At 47.3% G+C, this 15,123-nt stretch overlaps 1 protein-coding gene across 1 annotated transcript; it reads right to left on the reverse strand.

Moving 5' to 3' along the window:
• Positions 1-1,686: 1,686 nt before the first annotated feature.
• DBX1 (developing brain homeobox 1) lies at positions 1,687-5,535 on the reverse strand. The gene is given in 5 exon segments (XM_068399791.1): positions 1,687-2,288; positions 2,642-2,844; positions 4,434-4,535; positions 5,043-5,207; positions 5,210-5,535. Coding segments are annotated over 5 exon segments (1,029 nt in total). The 5' UTR covers positions 5,400-5,535; the 3' UTR covers positions 1,687-1,919.
• Positions 5,536-15,123: the final 9,588 nt, after the last annotated feature.

The following is a 15,123-nucleotide window of genomic DNA, read 5'->3' on the forward strand; positions in this document are numbered from 1 at the left end:
TTTAACTTCTGGTCAGCCTTGACCAGCAGTTGGACTAGGTGATCATTGTAGGTCACTTCTAGCTGGAATTATTCTTGTCTCACTTTCATACCTTTCCTTGTGGCTGTGTAGTGAAATGGAGCACACAGGGTAGCTGTGTTCAGGTGATGTCTGCTGCCTTTGTTTCTTTTGTTTTGGCATGTCGTGAGTGGCGGGCATTAGTCAGAGTCTGTGGAGCAGAAAATAAGCTAATTTTGTAACGAAGTCTCTGTTTCAGCAGAACTCTGCTACCTCTGTGCAAGGCAGAAAACATTGTCATCTCTGTAATGTGTATTCGTATCCAAAAAAATATGCAGGTTGTTATGGATTTGCCTTGTGTTGTGGAAGTGATCCTTGACTGGACTTAAGGCTGAAGAGTTGTCTTAAGTCTCTCTCTTCCATTCTGTTTCTCTACACCATAAGAATATTCTAATTATATGCTCCCACTCTACAAACTGTAGTATTGCAGGGCAAGTGTCCCCCCCCGCCCCGACCTACCTGGGCAATAACTGAAAGGAAGGAGGAGAGTCAGAGGGCTTTAGAGGGGAGCACAGGGTAACATCAGCAGAAAGTAACTCTCATTTAAATGCAAGGAGGGAGAACCTGTATTCATCTTAACTGCAGAAAATTTTTAATCCTTTGGTTGAGTTGCTCCCTAGTTAAAAGGCAGCTAGATATTCTTGTGAGGTTATTTAATTTGAAGCTGGCAAATTCTTATTGAATCACTATACTGTTGATAAAATGTAGTTTTCTTTTCTTTCCCTATTTGGCCCCAGACACAACTTACAACAACTTGTAAAACAGAACCAAGTATTACTGAATGATCAAACTTGGAAATCGACCTTTTATTTGACAATCATTCACTTTATTATATATACATATTTAAAGTCTGTACATAGTAAAATACAAAATAAAAGCATTTCTTTATAAGTTACACAATTAAACAGCTACATTTGTCTGTAGTTAAGCCATCATTTAATTAAAAAAAAGGAGAGTAACCTTGTTGAGCCATCGTTATATTCATTCACAATAACCTTGGTATAAAACATCCATACAGAGTAAGTGTACAAAATAGTGTACAGTTCATATAAGCTGTGCAAAGACAGCAAAGTTCAGTCAAATATCGAAGAGGCATATCCACGTTCCTCTGTCCACATCATGGAAGCAAAAGTGGAAGCAGAAGCAAAGTGGAAAAGAAGCACAGGACTGTGGGCAAAAGGTGGGTTAGACAGTGCTTTGAATATAATACTGATGCATAAATTACAATGAAAAACATATAAATATATAAGGTCTCCATTCCACAAGGCACACTTACATTATACCTTAGAAGCCATTCCAGGGACTTCAATGGGTCTGTTGCACAAGTATTGTGCTATTTGGGGTGAAGAGGGAGGCAGCGCTTGGTCTGTGCCCCTCAATAACGTTACTGACTTTTGGAGGAAAGGGTTGCTAGGTCAGACCGGTCTTCAGGGTTTTGAACTCTGAATAGTAACTGGAAATTCACTTGAAAGGTAGTAAAAATGGCCACAGCAGCTATATGGGGTTTTTTGTTGTTTCTTATTTGGGGAAAAAAGTTTCCCTCTGAGCAGGCTGTAATTTCCTTCCTGCTACAAAGCAAGGAGCTGCTTGCTTTCAGGAGAAGGCAGCTAATTGAGCAAATGTTGATTGTAGAGAGTTATGAAAAGATTAGTAGATGATATGAATATGAAAACCTCCACATGGGAGGGGAAAAAAATAAGGGATACCTATAAGTAGAAATTCTTGCAGCTGTATGATAAAGAACCTGCACTGGAGAAGCATGTGGACATTTGGGTGGGACATCACCTCTTCAATTTATAGCACTCTGTTTTATTTACATCTTTGCAATGTCCCCATGTGATGGTAGGGGCAGGCAGGGTGATCTAAGAGACTGTTATCTCCTCCTCTTCCCCTTCATCATCCTCTTCCTCTGAGTCTGAGAAGTCTGAAGGTTTGCTGGGGCTGCTAGAATGGGATGGAGAAGGAGACATCTGGGAGTCCAGTCTGTCCCTCAAGTGTAGATGTTCTGGGGACTGGTGGTAGGTTAAGGGATGCCGGGGGCTGGGTGGGCACATGGGGGGAACTTCCTCCTCCTCCTCCTCTCCTGAACATTTCTTGCCTACGTCACTGAGGTCTGGGTGAGGGTTGAACTTGGTGGGTAGGGTCTGTTCTCTGCAACCACCAGAAGAGAGGAGCTCTCTTTCTTTGGAGTTCCTCCACTTCATCCTCCTGTTCTGGAACCAGATCTTCACCTGAGGTGGGGGAAGCAACACAGAAATGAAATGGTTCAGTAAAACAGGGACCAGGAAAGGCCCTTTGGTTGCACCCTTGAAACCCTGTTCATGCCCATACCAAAGCCAACAGGAACCACAGAAACTGACCTTTGGGGACCCTAGCAGAGGGGTTGGGGGACAATAGGGCTGTGGTCTGTCCCATCCCACTCACCCAGCTGGGAATCATGCTGCTCTCTTGGCTCTGTTGATGCTTACAGCCCTGTAGCTTGCTTTGGTCTTTTTCCTGGTTGTGGACAGTTCTCACTGCTCCTGTCCCCTTTTCCTCCCCTCCCAGCACCCCTCTGCCCTCCTTACCCTGTGCCCCTTCTCACCTGCGAGTCCTTGAGGCCCAACTTGGCTGCCAACTTTTTCCTATCGGGTTTGCTGATGTACTTCTGCTTCTGGAACATCTTCTCCAGTGCCTTGCGCTGCACATCGGAGAAGACAGCGCGGCGCAGCATGCCACGACGGGGCTTGCCGCGGGCAGCCAGTGGCCAGGAGAAGGTGCCGGGGATAGGGACCACGGTGGAGGCGGCTGCGGGGGGAGACACACAGTTCTGAGAGGAGCAAGACTGGCCCCTACCACCCCCTCCCTGCCTTTCGGGTGGGCACCCCTCAACCTGGGGCTGTGAAAAGGAGCTTAAGGCTTAACTAAGCACCCCTCTTTCAGCCAATGATTGCTGGGATTAGATCTATCAACTCAAACGTGTAAAATGGATCAATAGTGGCCTGTTTTGTTGGGAGATTCAAAGGTCTCCGGCCTGAAAAGGCAAAGCGAGGCATACCAGCTAAGATAGAGGTATAATAAAAAAGCTTTCCCTTCTGCTCAGAAGCATTTGATTTTTTTTCAGATGCTTTTATCATTTCAGACTCTTTATTATGCTCAAGATGAAAATGAGGACTTTTCTGATTCGAACAAAACCATGCCTCTTCAGATGCAGTTTTGATCAATCAGTATTCATCTTTTTATATTAATCTCTTCTCTCTCCCCCTCCAAAGTTGGAGAATTCAATCCAAAGACATGAAAAGTAACAGCTAATTAGCACATTGCCTGGTTCCCAATGGCATTGGTATGATAAAAAGGGCAGGGTTTTGCCTTAAAAAAAAAAAAAAAGGCGGGGGGGGAACCTCCCCAAGAGAGACAGAGATGCTAATGAAGCGTGAATGGTAATTGTGTAGTAATGAACTAACAGAAAAAGACTGAGGACAAGCAGCTAACGCCATATATTATTGGAACAAAAGAGATTTACACTTTCAAACTAAACACAACGGCATGCCAAGCTCCTCGGGAGAATACTGATGGCACAATCGTCTCTTTCCCCAAATCATTTTCATTAAATAGACATGAAAAGCTATTTATAAAGCTCAAGTTGTTTTTGTTAGGCTATTCACATGCTGGAGAAAGGAAGCAAATTCCATTATCCGGAGGATGAATGGAAGAGCTTGGGTTATTTTTTTTGTCCTCTCTCCCTTTCCCTGTTTTCTTTTTAAATTAATAGCTTGTTTGTGTAATTAGATTTCTTTTTTTAATTGTTCTCTCCACATAACACTTCAGGGCTGTAAGAACCGTACCCCCGTAGCCCGCTGTCTCGCCGGGGCCGTGTCGTTTGAGCACCGCGGACGGGCTAAACGAGAGGCGATGAAGTGGGGGAGACCCGAGGGGAGGGTTAGTACGCGGTGGAGGAGGAGGAGGAGGGCAGTCAAGCGGGCTACCTCCGCTCTGCTCCGCCGGCGCGGAGCGTGTGCCGGGCGGGCTGCGCGGGCGCGGAGCGCGGCGGGAGCTGTCCGCTCCGTTCGTGGTGCTGAAAGCGGCGGGGCGGCTCCGGGGAAGGGGAGGGGGGCGCTGCTTGGGAGGAGGGGGACCCGCCTCGCCTTGGGACCGTGACAATCCCGGCTAATTTGCCGATCAGCGGGGGGAGCGGACAGGGGATGTCAAGCAGTCACTGCCTGTGCTAAATAGGGCATCAAATTGGCGCGACGGATGCTCGACTGTTGTACTCCCTCCAACCTCTGAACTAGAGCATAACCCCCGGAGGGACACGGAGAAATATTACCGGGCTGTGTCCGGAGAGGGGAGGGAGGGGAGGGGTCCGCTCGGACAGAGAGGGACTTTTAAAGACCTACCTGGGAAATAGGAAGATCTGATAAAGGGCTGGAAGGATCCTTCGAAGTACGGAAAGGAGAAAGTCTTTGCAGGGACGCTCTGAAGCAACGCAGGAGAAGTTTCTAATAAATAAAATTAAATAAAGCAAAGGGTTACCACCGGTTTGACTCGACCGACGGCACGGCTGGATCTGTCTCTTGGTCCGGAGACCAATGCGGTACTTCTTTCCTCCCCACCAAAAAAAAAGAGCCAGACGGAGCTCGGAACCGCCTAGGAAAAGACGCACTTTTGCTGCGATGGTTTTGCCAGCAAAGCGGGACCCGGGAGGGCAGAGTCAGTCCGGAGACTCGTCTGTGGGACCCCCCACCCGCCTGCCCGCTCCTCCCGTCCGTCCCGCGGCCGCTCCGGGGGCGGCGGAGCGGCACTAGCCGCCTGGCAGCGCTGCCCCCGCCCTGCGACACGAGCGATGCCGGCGGGCTCAGCACCTCGGTACAAGGTCCTCCCTCCCTTTCCTAACCCGTCTCCCTCCTCTCCCCCCATCCCCGCCGCCCCCTCCTGCAGCCCCTGGGTTCCGCAGCATCCCGGAGCCGTGGACCGGCGGGCGCGGGGGCCGGGAGCGGGCCGCTTACCGGCGCGGGGGGCGGAGGAGAGGATGGCGTTGACCCCAAACTTCAGGAAAGTGGAGTCGCTGCTGGAAGTCTGTGGCGAACAGATCCTCCTGGAGCCGACGGCGGTGGTGGAGGTGGCGAGCTCCGGCGTCCCCGAGTCCGTCCTGGCCGCCGAGGTTGGGGGGGGACATGCTGGGGGGGGGGGGCAGTCCTGGGCAGGTAACCGGTGGGCCTGCTGATCCGGATCAAATCTTCCACCAGGAAGCTGGAATGGCTGGAAAAAGCTGACTGGAGCGACTGAGGCAAGGTGAGGGTGGGAGTCGGCCGCAGGAGGCTGGGGTAGACGGCCGGGGGGGCGATGAGGCTGGGGAACATCATCGCAGGGGCCGTCCGCGGAGCAGGGCTGGGGCCACTCGCCTGCTTGTTTGTTTGTTTGCTTTTGTTTTCTGTTTGGCAAACCTCGTGTTAGTAAAGATCCAGCTAGCAAGCCTGGCAGGGTTCTCTCTGCCCCTTCCTCCTGGACGATGGGTTTTATAGTGGTCAGCCCCGCTGAGTCTCTTTCAAAAGTGACAGCCCCAACAATGGGGTTCAACAAAGTTCTCCACTTGAGCTTCATTCAGGGCGAGCTCCGGGCTTCTCCATTGGTCCGGGGCTGCAATTTATGATTGGATTAGACTTCATAAGCAACCGGGGCACAATGGCCCCGCCACAAAGAAAGTGTAGTCATCAATTTTGCATATTGACCGCCTCTTTGGAATACAGCGCTCCAAAGGCTCCCAGCAGGGTTTTGTTCAGAGGCAACACACACAGGCTAATTAAATGCCTATTTAAAAGTTTCGAATGACATCTTGCCTCGTAGAAAGGGAATTATTTAAAGAAAGCACTAAATTTATTTGCCGCTCCCCTGCTGAGTTTAGGAAATAAATCAATAAATATTCATATAAACTTATCTGCGGGCTCTCAGAAAAGCACGGGGTTTGTGGAATGGAAAATACAAATTAGAAAACGTGGAGTTAAGCTCTGTGGAGGGGGGGAATGTTCAGAGAGCAGATTCTACCGTGGTTTGAGCGCATTCTGTCCCCCGCTATTAGTATGCGGCAGAATTTGTGTGTGTATTTGGGATTGTTTTTCTATCTGCACGGCAAAGGTCCGGTATAAAGCGAATTTGCGGTGTCTTGCGTGCGTGTGCTCAGGCAAGAGGCTTGCCCATATCACACCGAAATATAAGCCTTATTGTAGCCGTGAAGAAATCTGCTCCGAGAAAAATCTGGGCACTGAACGCAGAAAAGTTCCGAAAAGCTTTGTGGGACCAGAGCAGCCCCCTCAGGTTCTCAATCTGTTGGTCCTCTTAAGCTCACTACATTAAAAACAGTGGAAATAGCTACCCTGCGATCGTGGAAATGAAGGCAGAGTTGCAGCATTTGGATCCTTTTGGCTGAAGGAGTCTGAGCTGGTGTCGGTTTTACCGGTGTTGGTGGCTCGAAGCCTCCTCGACGCCGCCAGATTCACCTGAACTGGCTCTTTATCTGCATGCGCAGGATTTCTGGAGGTGTGTTCAGCTCGGTGCCGCAGAGCCCCAAGTCTCTTAACTTTGGTGCGAGGGACAAATGACATCGTCTAACGGAAAAGTAGAAAACGGGGATTTTTCTGGCAGAGAGGTTTTGTTTGTGGTGGCAAATACGGAACTAGGCGCAAGTGTAGTTAATTTCCTTTGGAGCCGGGTGATGAAAGCAACTATAGAGAGTGGTTTTACCTGATTTCTCTGTTAAAGACTCTAACAGATGTGTTAAATGTCCTATGTTTTAAAAGCACCCTATTCAGTCCTTTGGTGTGGCTGAACCTTTGCAAGCAGAAGTGTGCAGCTCAACCATGCAGCCTTTATCCTATTAACCATGAACTAACTGTCACCTTCAGCTGTTTTCCCTTTTTACTTTTTAACACAAAGCTTTCTCAAAAATCTTATTAACCAGCTTTATTTCTCTCGATGGTTTTTGTCCGGACGTTTTGTGTTGATGATCTCCATGTCGATGCTTTAACCATTCAATAAAAGTGCATCTGCGATTTATATCACATTAGGGAAGAAAGAAAGTCTGTTAAACCTCTCCCTTGATTCAAATCAAGAAGTTATTTATTAGAGAGGACGGAATCAGCCCTCGAAATTGTATGATCGTGACAAGCTTTCCCGGTGCCGTACGCCGGCCTCCAGCAGACGAGCATCTGCAGAAAGCTGGCTTGGAAGATCCGCTATCTGAAAGCATCACTTCGAAATAAAACCTCGCTGGAGTGTGTGTGTGTGTCCCCCCCCCCCCCCCCCCTCCAGTTCTGTTAATCTTGATGCTTATTAGGTAAAGAAAAAAGCGAAGGAAGGCGTGGGCAGACCCCAAAGGCCTGGGGGGGTGGCAGTGGGCAGCGAGGCGGGTCCCCGGCACCTGCCCCCCGTCCCCGTCGAGCACCGCTCGGGCACGGCGGTGGGTGTCGGGGCGGTAGGTGGGGGGGGGGGAAGGAGAAGCGGGAGGCTGCCCCGTCCTGCTCCGGGTTTAGCTTTGCTCGCCGGGGTGATCCCAAACCCGTTTATACGCATGGCTGCTCTCAAGGTGTTATTTAGCAAGCGAGTGAGACAGTAGCGAATGGAAAAAGCAAAGAGGGCTTTCCCAATAAAATAACTGACTGGCACCCCCCTACGCGCCCCCCCCAACCCCGTCCCGTCTCTCTCCCCTGCTCCCTGCCCCTCTCACAGCCGCAGTCCTGCCCCCTCCCCACCCCGGCATTTCCCAACGCGGCTCCGGCGTCTCGGAGCAGCCCGGGCGGGGCCGAGAACACTTAGGTTTTTTACAGTCATTATACGTTCCTTTGAGATGATTTACTCCTTTCTTTACATATACATTGGGGGCATTTTGCCTGACTATAGACCAACTGCTGCTAATTTCTCTGGTTTAAAAAAGAGGGTCTGACATTTTCGGGAAGGTTGGGTCAAACGCATGCTGGGGCACACGTGGACCCAGTTCCTTGTGATGCGTCTGAGCACACTCATAAAGAATTCCTTAAGCACCAAGGCAAAAGGGACTAGACATCTATTGAAAGGGGAAGATAGACCATAAGAAACCAAGAAATCAGACGAAAGGATCTTATTTTAAGTGATCTCCTTTGGAAGTTTCTTTTCAAAGGCGGTGATCATTTAAGAGAAAGGGAATTCTAATGTCTCAGGATAAAACCTGTGACTAATGCCGTTTGACCTATGCTCATGCCGTTTTGTGCTTCCTGCCATTCATTTTAATGTCGTTATCTTCAAATTTATTTCTTAAAAGTCACTCACTTTCTTTGTCGCCAAAAAAAAAAGGGGGGTTTAAAAAACCCCACCCAACCGGTGGTGGGGCGGTGGTGGGGGGTTAGGGTGGGGGGTTAGGGCTTGAAGCCTGCGTGTGTCCCGGTCCGAGGCTGGTAATCCGCATGAAATTGGGAGAGCCAGCACTTCAAATCCGGAGACCAAAGAGCTCGCCTGGGCTGGGCCAGCGCCTGCCCCGAGGCCGGAGTCGCGCTGGGGAGCACCCTCTCCCCCCCGGCCGTCTCAATCCCCGGCACGGCCCTGCCCGCTGCCCCCGCCCGAGGAAACGGCCCCGAGGCGGGGCAGCTCCCCCGAGCCGGGCCGGGCCGGTCCCCGGCGCTGCCCGCAGCCAGGTGAAAGCCAAATTTCACCCTCCCCCCCCCCCCCCCCCTCCCTTCCCAAGCCGGGTACCGCTCCCCAAGGGGCCAGACGAGTCCCCGCTCCGCCACCGCCTCCATCCGCGCCCCTGCGCGGGGACCGGCTGCCCACCCCAGCCCCGCAGCTTCTCGTTCTCCAAAGCTGCGGAGGAAGCGTGTGTGCGCGCGTGTTTTGTTTTTCTTTTACTTTTCTCTTCATTTTCCCTTCTCCCGGGGAGGGGGGCAGCGGCGGGAGGGAGGGATGCTCCGTCCCCGGCGTCTCTGAGCTCCCTAACGATGCTTATGGACCTCGGCGGGAGCTTGAATGGAGGCTGCTGGGGCGAAGCTATATTAAGACACCTAAGGCTTCACCTTTAGAATTCAAGCACAAGGAACAGTAACTGTTGGTTCGTTCAAAGCTCTTCTAGATCTCCCCCCTTTTCTTGAAAATCCTTCTATTGTGCCAATCAAGCAGATGGTTTGCAGGAAATATAGCTTGGCCCCAGTGACCGAAACTAATTTTAACTAGCTTTCCAAGCCTGGCACGTTTGTTTTGCTCTTACAAAATAGCTAAAAAAACAGCTGGCAAGGGTGAATTAAACCCATTAAAGACACATTTATAAGAAATTATATTCACATAGGTTGCTTGAAACCCCCCTAAGAGGGGAGAGATGAGTGTATTGAAATGAAAATGTCCCCGAACACACTACCCTCCTTAACATCGCCTGAGAGTCTCAAAACATTTTACTAAATAGATTAACTTGACTATTGTTTCGCATCACATTTATCAGCTTCATTAAGTGAATAGCTGAACAAATATATTACGCATGCATGAAAAGCTCTTTTGGGGGCTGCCTTATTGTGTCCTCAGCCCTGACAGGTGGTTAACTGTGTTTCTCTCTCCTCTCCCCCTCTCTCTCTCTGCGCAAAGAAAGAGGGATCTTGGAGAGAGCGCGCAGCCCAGACTTGGCAAAGGGACCTAGAGGGGAGAGTTACTTTCTTTTCCCTCGCCATTCATGCTGGCCAGCCTAGAGCGCACGCAGCCTGAAATGCAACCAGATGATCTGATCATGTCAAAAGTAATTAACTTTAGTTCAGTCTCTGTGTCTTGCTTGCACTTTACTAACTCCTTCCAAGCCTGTTTAATTTGCATCCTTTCTTCCAAATTTGATTATTTTGTCCACTTTGTCCTTTTATCCTTTACCCAACCTCCACCTTTGTTTCAAAAAAAATAATCTGGGGTTGAACAATCCCTCTTCGTTCTTCTCCACTGATCTGTCTAATAACCACCCACACAACCTCCCTAAAAACAACTCCTTTCATGAGCTAAGATTTGCCCGTTTTGGAGAGCTAGGATTTGCAAAACGCAATATGGTGTCTTATTTGTTGCCTTAATTTCATGATTATTTAGCACGGTGGAAACTAGCTGGGAATTGGGCAGCAGCTGTTTGGATTCTCAGATGCTGGAGGCCAAGGTCCTGCTTCTTTCAGTTGTGGTCTCTGCCCTAAGAGTTTCCAAGTCAGACTGCACAGATGAAGTGTGGAGGATGAGAGAACATGATACTTTCCTGTTTTTTTTCCTCCAGTATGTATTTCTCTCTTCTTACTCAAGTAGGTAAGAAGAATTAAAAATCCTGTTGTCTTTCAAATCAGGTCTTAAATCTACTCCTACCACTTCACCGCAAACCAAAGTGGTGATCCTTTGCTTATGACGGTGGCAAATTTCTCTGCTCACCGATTCACTGAAGTCTCTAGGCAGTGGGTGATTTTAAGTGCTAGGAGTTGAGGATCCCATTATTTTTTCCACTCATAAAGCCCCAGTTCTGTTCCCCATTCTCTGTCAGGGTAATTCAACAGGAGAATGAATGTGTCCTGGGGCGGATTTCAGCAAACCTGACAGTTTGCTGCCACCTTAAACTGAGGGGTCCCTGAGCCCACCCACTCCCTCGATGCCTGCCATAAGAGTGGACACAGTCTGTTAGAGGCTGCTCTCCATCCCTCTGCCTGGTGGAGCAGTGCATAGAGACCTCTGTCTCTCAGAAAAAGAACAGAATTAGTATTTAACTACCCTGTAAGGTTAAACCAGGACTTTCTCTTATTTCTACACCTTTGCTTAGAAGGGCCAGACCATTAGCCCTCAATCGCTCGACTTTTACCATGCCAACCAGCTGACACTGCACTTCCTTGGGGCTTAAGCCTCTCTGTAGAAGTTTGAGAGAGGCTCAGAAGAGAGATGCTGATGAGAGACCAGGTACTTGGATACACTTTCCCCAATGGAAAGTCTTCCCTCATGTATGTGCTTGTGGTGAGTAGCCAGAAAGTGATGGGCTGGGAGTGATTTGCTCCTTCTAGGTGAAAATACCTTCAGGTTCTGTGATCCAGTGGGGGAAGTGGCTGTCAGGGGTGTTTCCAGGTAGGCAGCAGAGAGGTTTTAATGAATCAGTCACCTGCACTGTGGTGTATCATCCTGTCTGGAAAGTCATACTATCCTCCCTGGTGCAAATGCTTTGACCATGCAGGTATCAGCTTCTTGGCCTGAACTCGTTGTTGCCAGAATATTCCTGGTTCGAAGGTGTGGAGGGATCTTCAAAACTCGGTGTTTTTCTCTCTTTGAGTCCTACGTGTGAAGGTGCTGAAAATTCTGTTGACTGAGATTAACCTACATATCTTTTGATGGGACCAAAAGCCATGCAATAAGGAAATACGAGAAACTCAAATACTCTGTAACAGTTACTTAGCAAGCAAAAAGGTGCAAAATTTCCTTGCTAGGATACTGCAATGCTCTTACAATTGAAACGAAGGAACATCTTAAAAAAAAAAAAAAATCATTTGTGAGTTCTGGGATTTTTTTGATCATCGAATTCCCTGGGCATTTAGCGATTTCACCATGGAAGCGTTAACTTAGTGAACTTGTTCACTGAGGCAATGGATTCACAGTTACAATTGTTCTGCTCCGGATCATGCCCTAACTGTGGCTATATTCACATCTATAGGTCGCTGGCAAACTGCTGTACTGCATCCATAGAGGAAGTGACTATATGTCCAGACCTCTTTGGAGAATATGCAACACTTGGTGTTTCCAGAAATACAAAGCTATTTTTGTGGATGTTGATATGGAGTATGTTTGATTTCTGGAGCTCTGACAGAAGAAGGCTGACAAACTTTGTCCCTCAGGGTTTACCTTCTTAGAGCCCATGAGAAATGAGTTAGCAAGCACTGGTCCATGTGCTCTGCTCCCAGTTACTTTGTGTAAATTGGAAAGTCAGATGAACGGAGGTATTTCTGTTGTCTTTTGGGGATGCTTTTTATCATGTGAGGTGCTTCAGGTAGACAAAACCAATGCCTGAGGAATTAATAGTTTCATAGTCTTATGCATCATGGATATCTCTTCAGGTTTCTCAAGTGTAGGCCCCTGAATTCAGGATGACTGATTCCCTGCAGAGTCAATAGATTTTGCACTGGATCTCAACTTGTGAGAAAGAGTTGTTCTCTTTAGAAAACATTTGATTCATTGTGGAGACTAGAACAGGGATGCCCTTCTGGGCTTTGCTTTGCAAGCAGCAAAGTGTTCAGAGATGAAGGGCTCTTCCACGTTACCATCAGGAAAAACTGATGAGGTTCCTATTTCACTTGCACTTGTAAAACTTTCTTGAAATAGCAAAGACCAGAACCTTTCTGATGGGAAACGTAGAAAGTACGTTCCTTCTCAGAGAACTGTTTCTTTCTGGTAAACAGAAGGAAAAAAAAAAAAGCCTTACTTATTTTCCACCAGCCATGAGATTGGATAGATACATGGTGGAATGCATTGCCCATTTATGCCTTCCGCTTTCTGAAAGCAAATGGAAATCTCTAGGACTAAGGAGAGTGCAAGCGTGTAAAGAAAGTTGTAGAAAAGCTTTTCCCCATGCCTTTGGCCTGAGAATGTTGCTCGTTCTGTCAGGGCTGAAGTCAGGGGCAAAACTCACACTAATTTCAATGCGGTGGGGTTAAGCCCTAGAAGAATTTGAATGTACTTGTCTCTTTTCAGTACCTTGTCAGGAGTGTTTTGATACTGCAGGGGAAATACCAAAGACAACTGAAGTTCAGAATTAGACAGCCCGAATGTTTAAATGGGATCTTCATAGTCTGAAACAGGTTTCCTCAGGTTTCTCGTCATGCCTGTAGAAATGAGAACTACTTGACGAAAATAATGTTTTAGTGGTTGCAATCACATTTTCACCTCTCACGGTGACATGAATTTTGTCTTTTTTTCCTCTCTCTTTTTCCTTTTCCGTTAAAAATGTAAGAGGGTGGAGAGCATCTGCTCATGAGGCTGCTACTCATCAGACCCAGAAAGGTCAGGAGACAGGAGGTTAATGTAGCTTTAAGCTATATTTGCATCCTTCAGATTCATGGATGTCCTGGGATAAGGGGTAGTTCTCTAGTCCCTTTTAAATAGTTCTGGCTTAGGTCTTAAATGGAAGTCTATTCCCACACCTATCAACCTTTACCAAGCTTTCCCTAATGGTATCACACCAAAAAATTGTCTGTCCTTCTGTTTTGCTGAAAGTTTTCTGTAGCATCAGTAAAAATAAAACCAGCAGAGGGGAATGCATAGAGATAGGACTAAGTTGTTGCCCTGTGTCAGACCCCCTCTCGAGTGGCAGTTGAAGCAGAGGCTGGACTTCTGCACTGGAGCAGTTAATGTCCAGGCCTTTTCCCTGCTGCTGAGCTTATAGCAGAAGCAGGAGGGTGTAGGAGAGTCACTGAAGCATGGAAAAGTTTTCATTCACTTCTCTCTGTGACAGCTGTGTGTACGGCAAGTGTCTCCTGACTTGGGAGAGGAAGAATGGAAGATGTCCTCTTGTTGTCTTCTGCTATTTCTATGGTGTCCTTCAGCCAAAGAGAAGGCTTTTTGATGTCAGTTCTGATGCTCTAGCCCTAATATTTAAAAGACTGTTTTGAGAAGGATGAAATAACCATGGGATTTAGGTGTACTGATCTGAGCAGAAGGATCCAGTAATCAGATATCTTTCCTTGGAAAAATTGTTTCATACAAGGGTTTGCGTCTGGTTTCAGGCCCCACAGTACAAAATGGAACTGACTCTGGTCTGGACTGGGCTGAGATTAAAAGTCAAAACTGGGGTATTTGCACTCTAGGCAGATGGAGCAGGACTGTGAAACAGTCTCACTAATTCCAAGGAAAATGTATAGGCTTTGTACGAAAGCTTTAGGAAGAACCTTGTCTTAGCTTGTTTTACATTTACCATCTATCTTCCTCAAAGGAGCAGGTAGGGCTGATGTCCTCTAATATACTGCAGCTCCTTTTCACCCTGTTTTTAGTGTCTCCAGGAAGCCAGTACTTTTCAAACTTGCTATTTATTTTGGGAAACTGACTGTCTGACCACATGGAAAAATCCATGAAGAAAGGCAACTAAAGTCATCCTCCCTGGGCTGGGGACTTTTCAGCTCTCATGCCAGGGATCCGGGATGTTCCCTGGAGCTGGGGCCATATGGCCAAGAGGACTGTCCTCCTTCTCCCCCAACCTATTCCCTGTGAGGTACGTCCTTATGGCAAAAAATACGTCTTTAACTCTCTAGCTTAGATGTGTTTTGAGTGGTGCTCTCCTGAAGAGCTGCCGTTAAATCATAGGGTTTGTTTTATGACTTATATTTTCAAATAAAGCTTTGTTTAAGCAAGACAGCCAAGTAATTACTGATAGCTTTTTAAGAATGTGCACTTTGTTTTCTTTTCCTCTTCATTTAAATTCCAGAGTGCACAGGACTCTCATTTTTAAGTAGATTTTAACCATGACTTGAGAAGCTTAGTTATCAGTTATGCACTATAAACAATATGCAGGGGAGGGGGAGATGTTTTGATCAGAGCTATTCAGTCCTTGCTTGCTAATCTAATTACAAAGTGTAGGTTTCCTGACACAGAGCTGCTTGCATAGAAAAGGCTTTTCTCACACCTGGTGGATTGTTTAGCCAAGCTTTTAAAATGCTTACAGTTTTAAAGAAAAAAAAATTCTTTTTAAAAAACAAGTTCCTGTGCAGGGCAATAGAAAGAATTTAGTGGTTGTCAACATGAGTTTAGTATAAGGGTGCTGTGTAAAATGTGGGTTTGCTTTACGTTGACCTTTGGACATAGTAGCCCAAAACATTGTTTTACTTTCTTTTTCTTAAGGGTTAAGGAGAGTATGAAAGATAACAGATGCTGGTGACTGTATTAAATTAGATATGTGTGTGTGTATATATATATATATATGTACAGACAGACATGATGGTCCTATATTTTTGAATGTTTATTGTTAGTGCCTCAAGTGCTCCGCAGCTCTGAAAGGGCAGCTTTGAATTGCAGCCCCAGCAAAACACTATTTTTGTGCTGTTTTAGCCCCCTCCGATTCCTACAAACAAAATAAAGTACCTTGTCGAATAAGGGCCA

Source organism: Nyctibius grandis, chromosome 4 (genome assembly GCF_013368605.1).
Source record: "Nyctibius grandis isolate bNycGra1 chromosome 4, bNycGra1.pri, whole genome shotgun sequence".
In the NCBI taxonomy this organism is placed as follows: domain Eukaryota; kingdom Metazoa; phylum Chordata; class Aves; order Nyctibiiformes; family Nyctibiidae; genus Nyctibius; species Nyctibius grandis.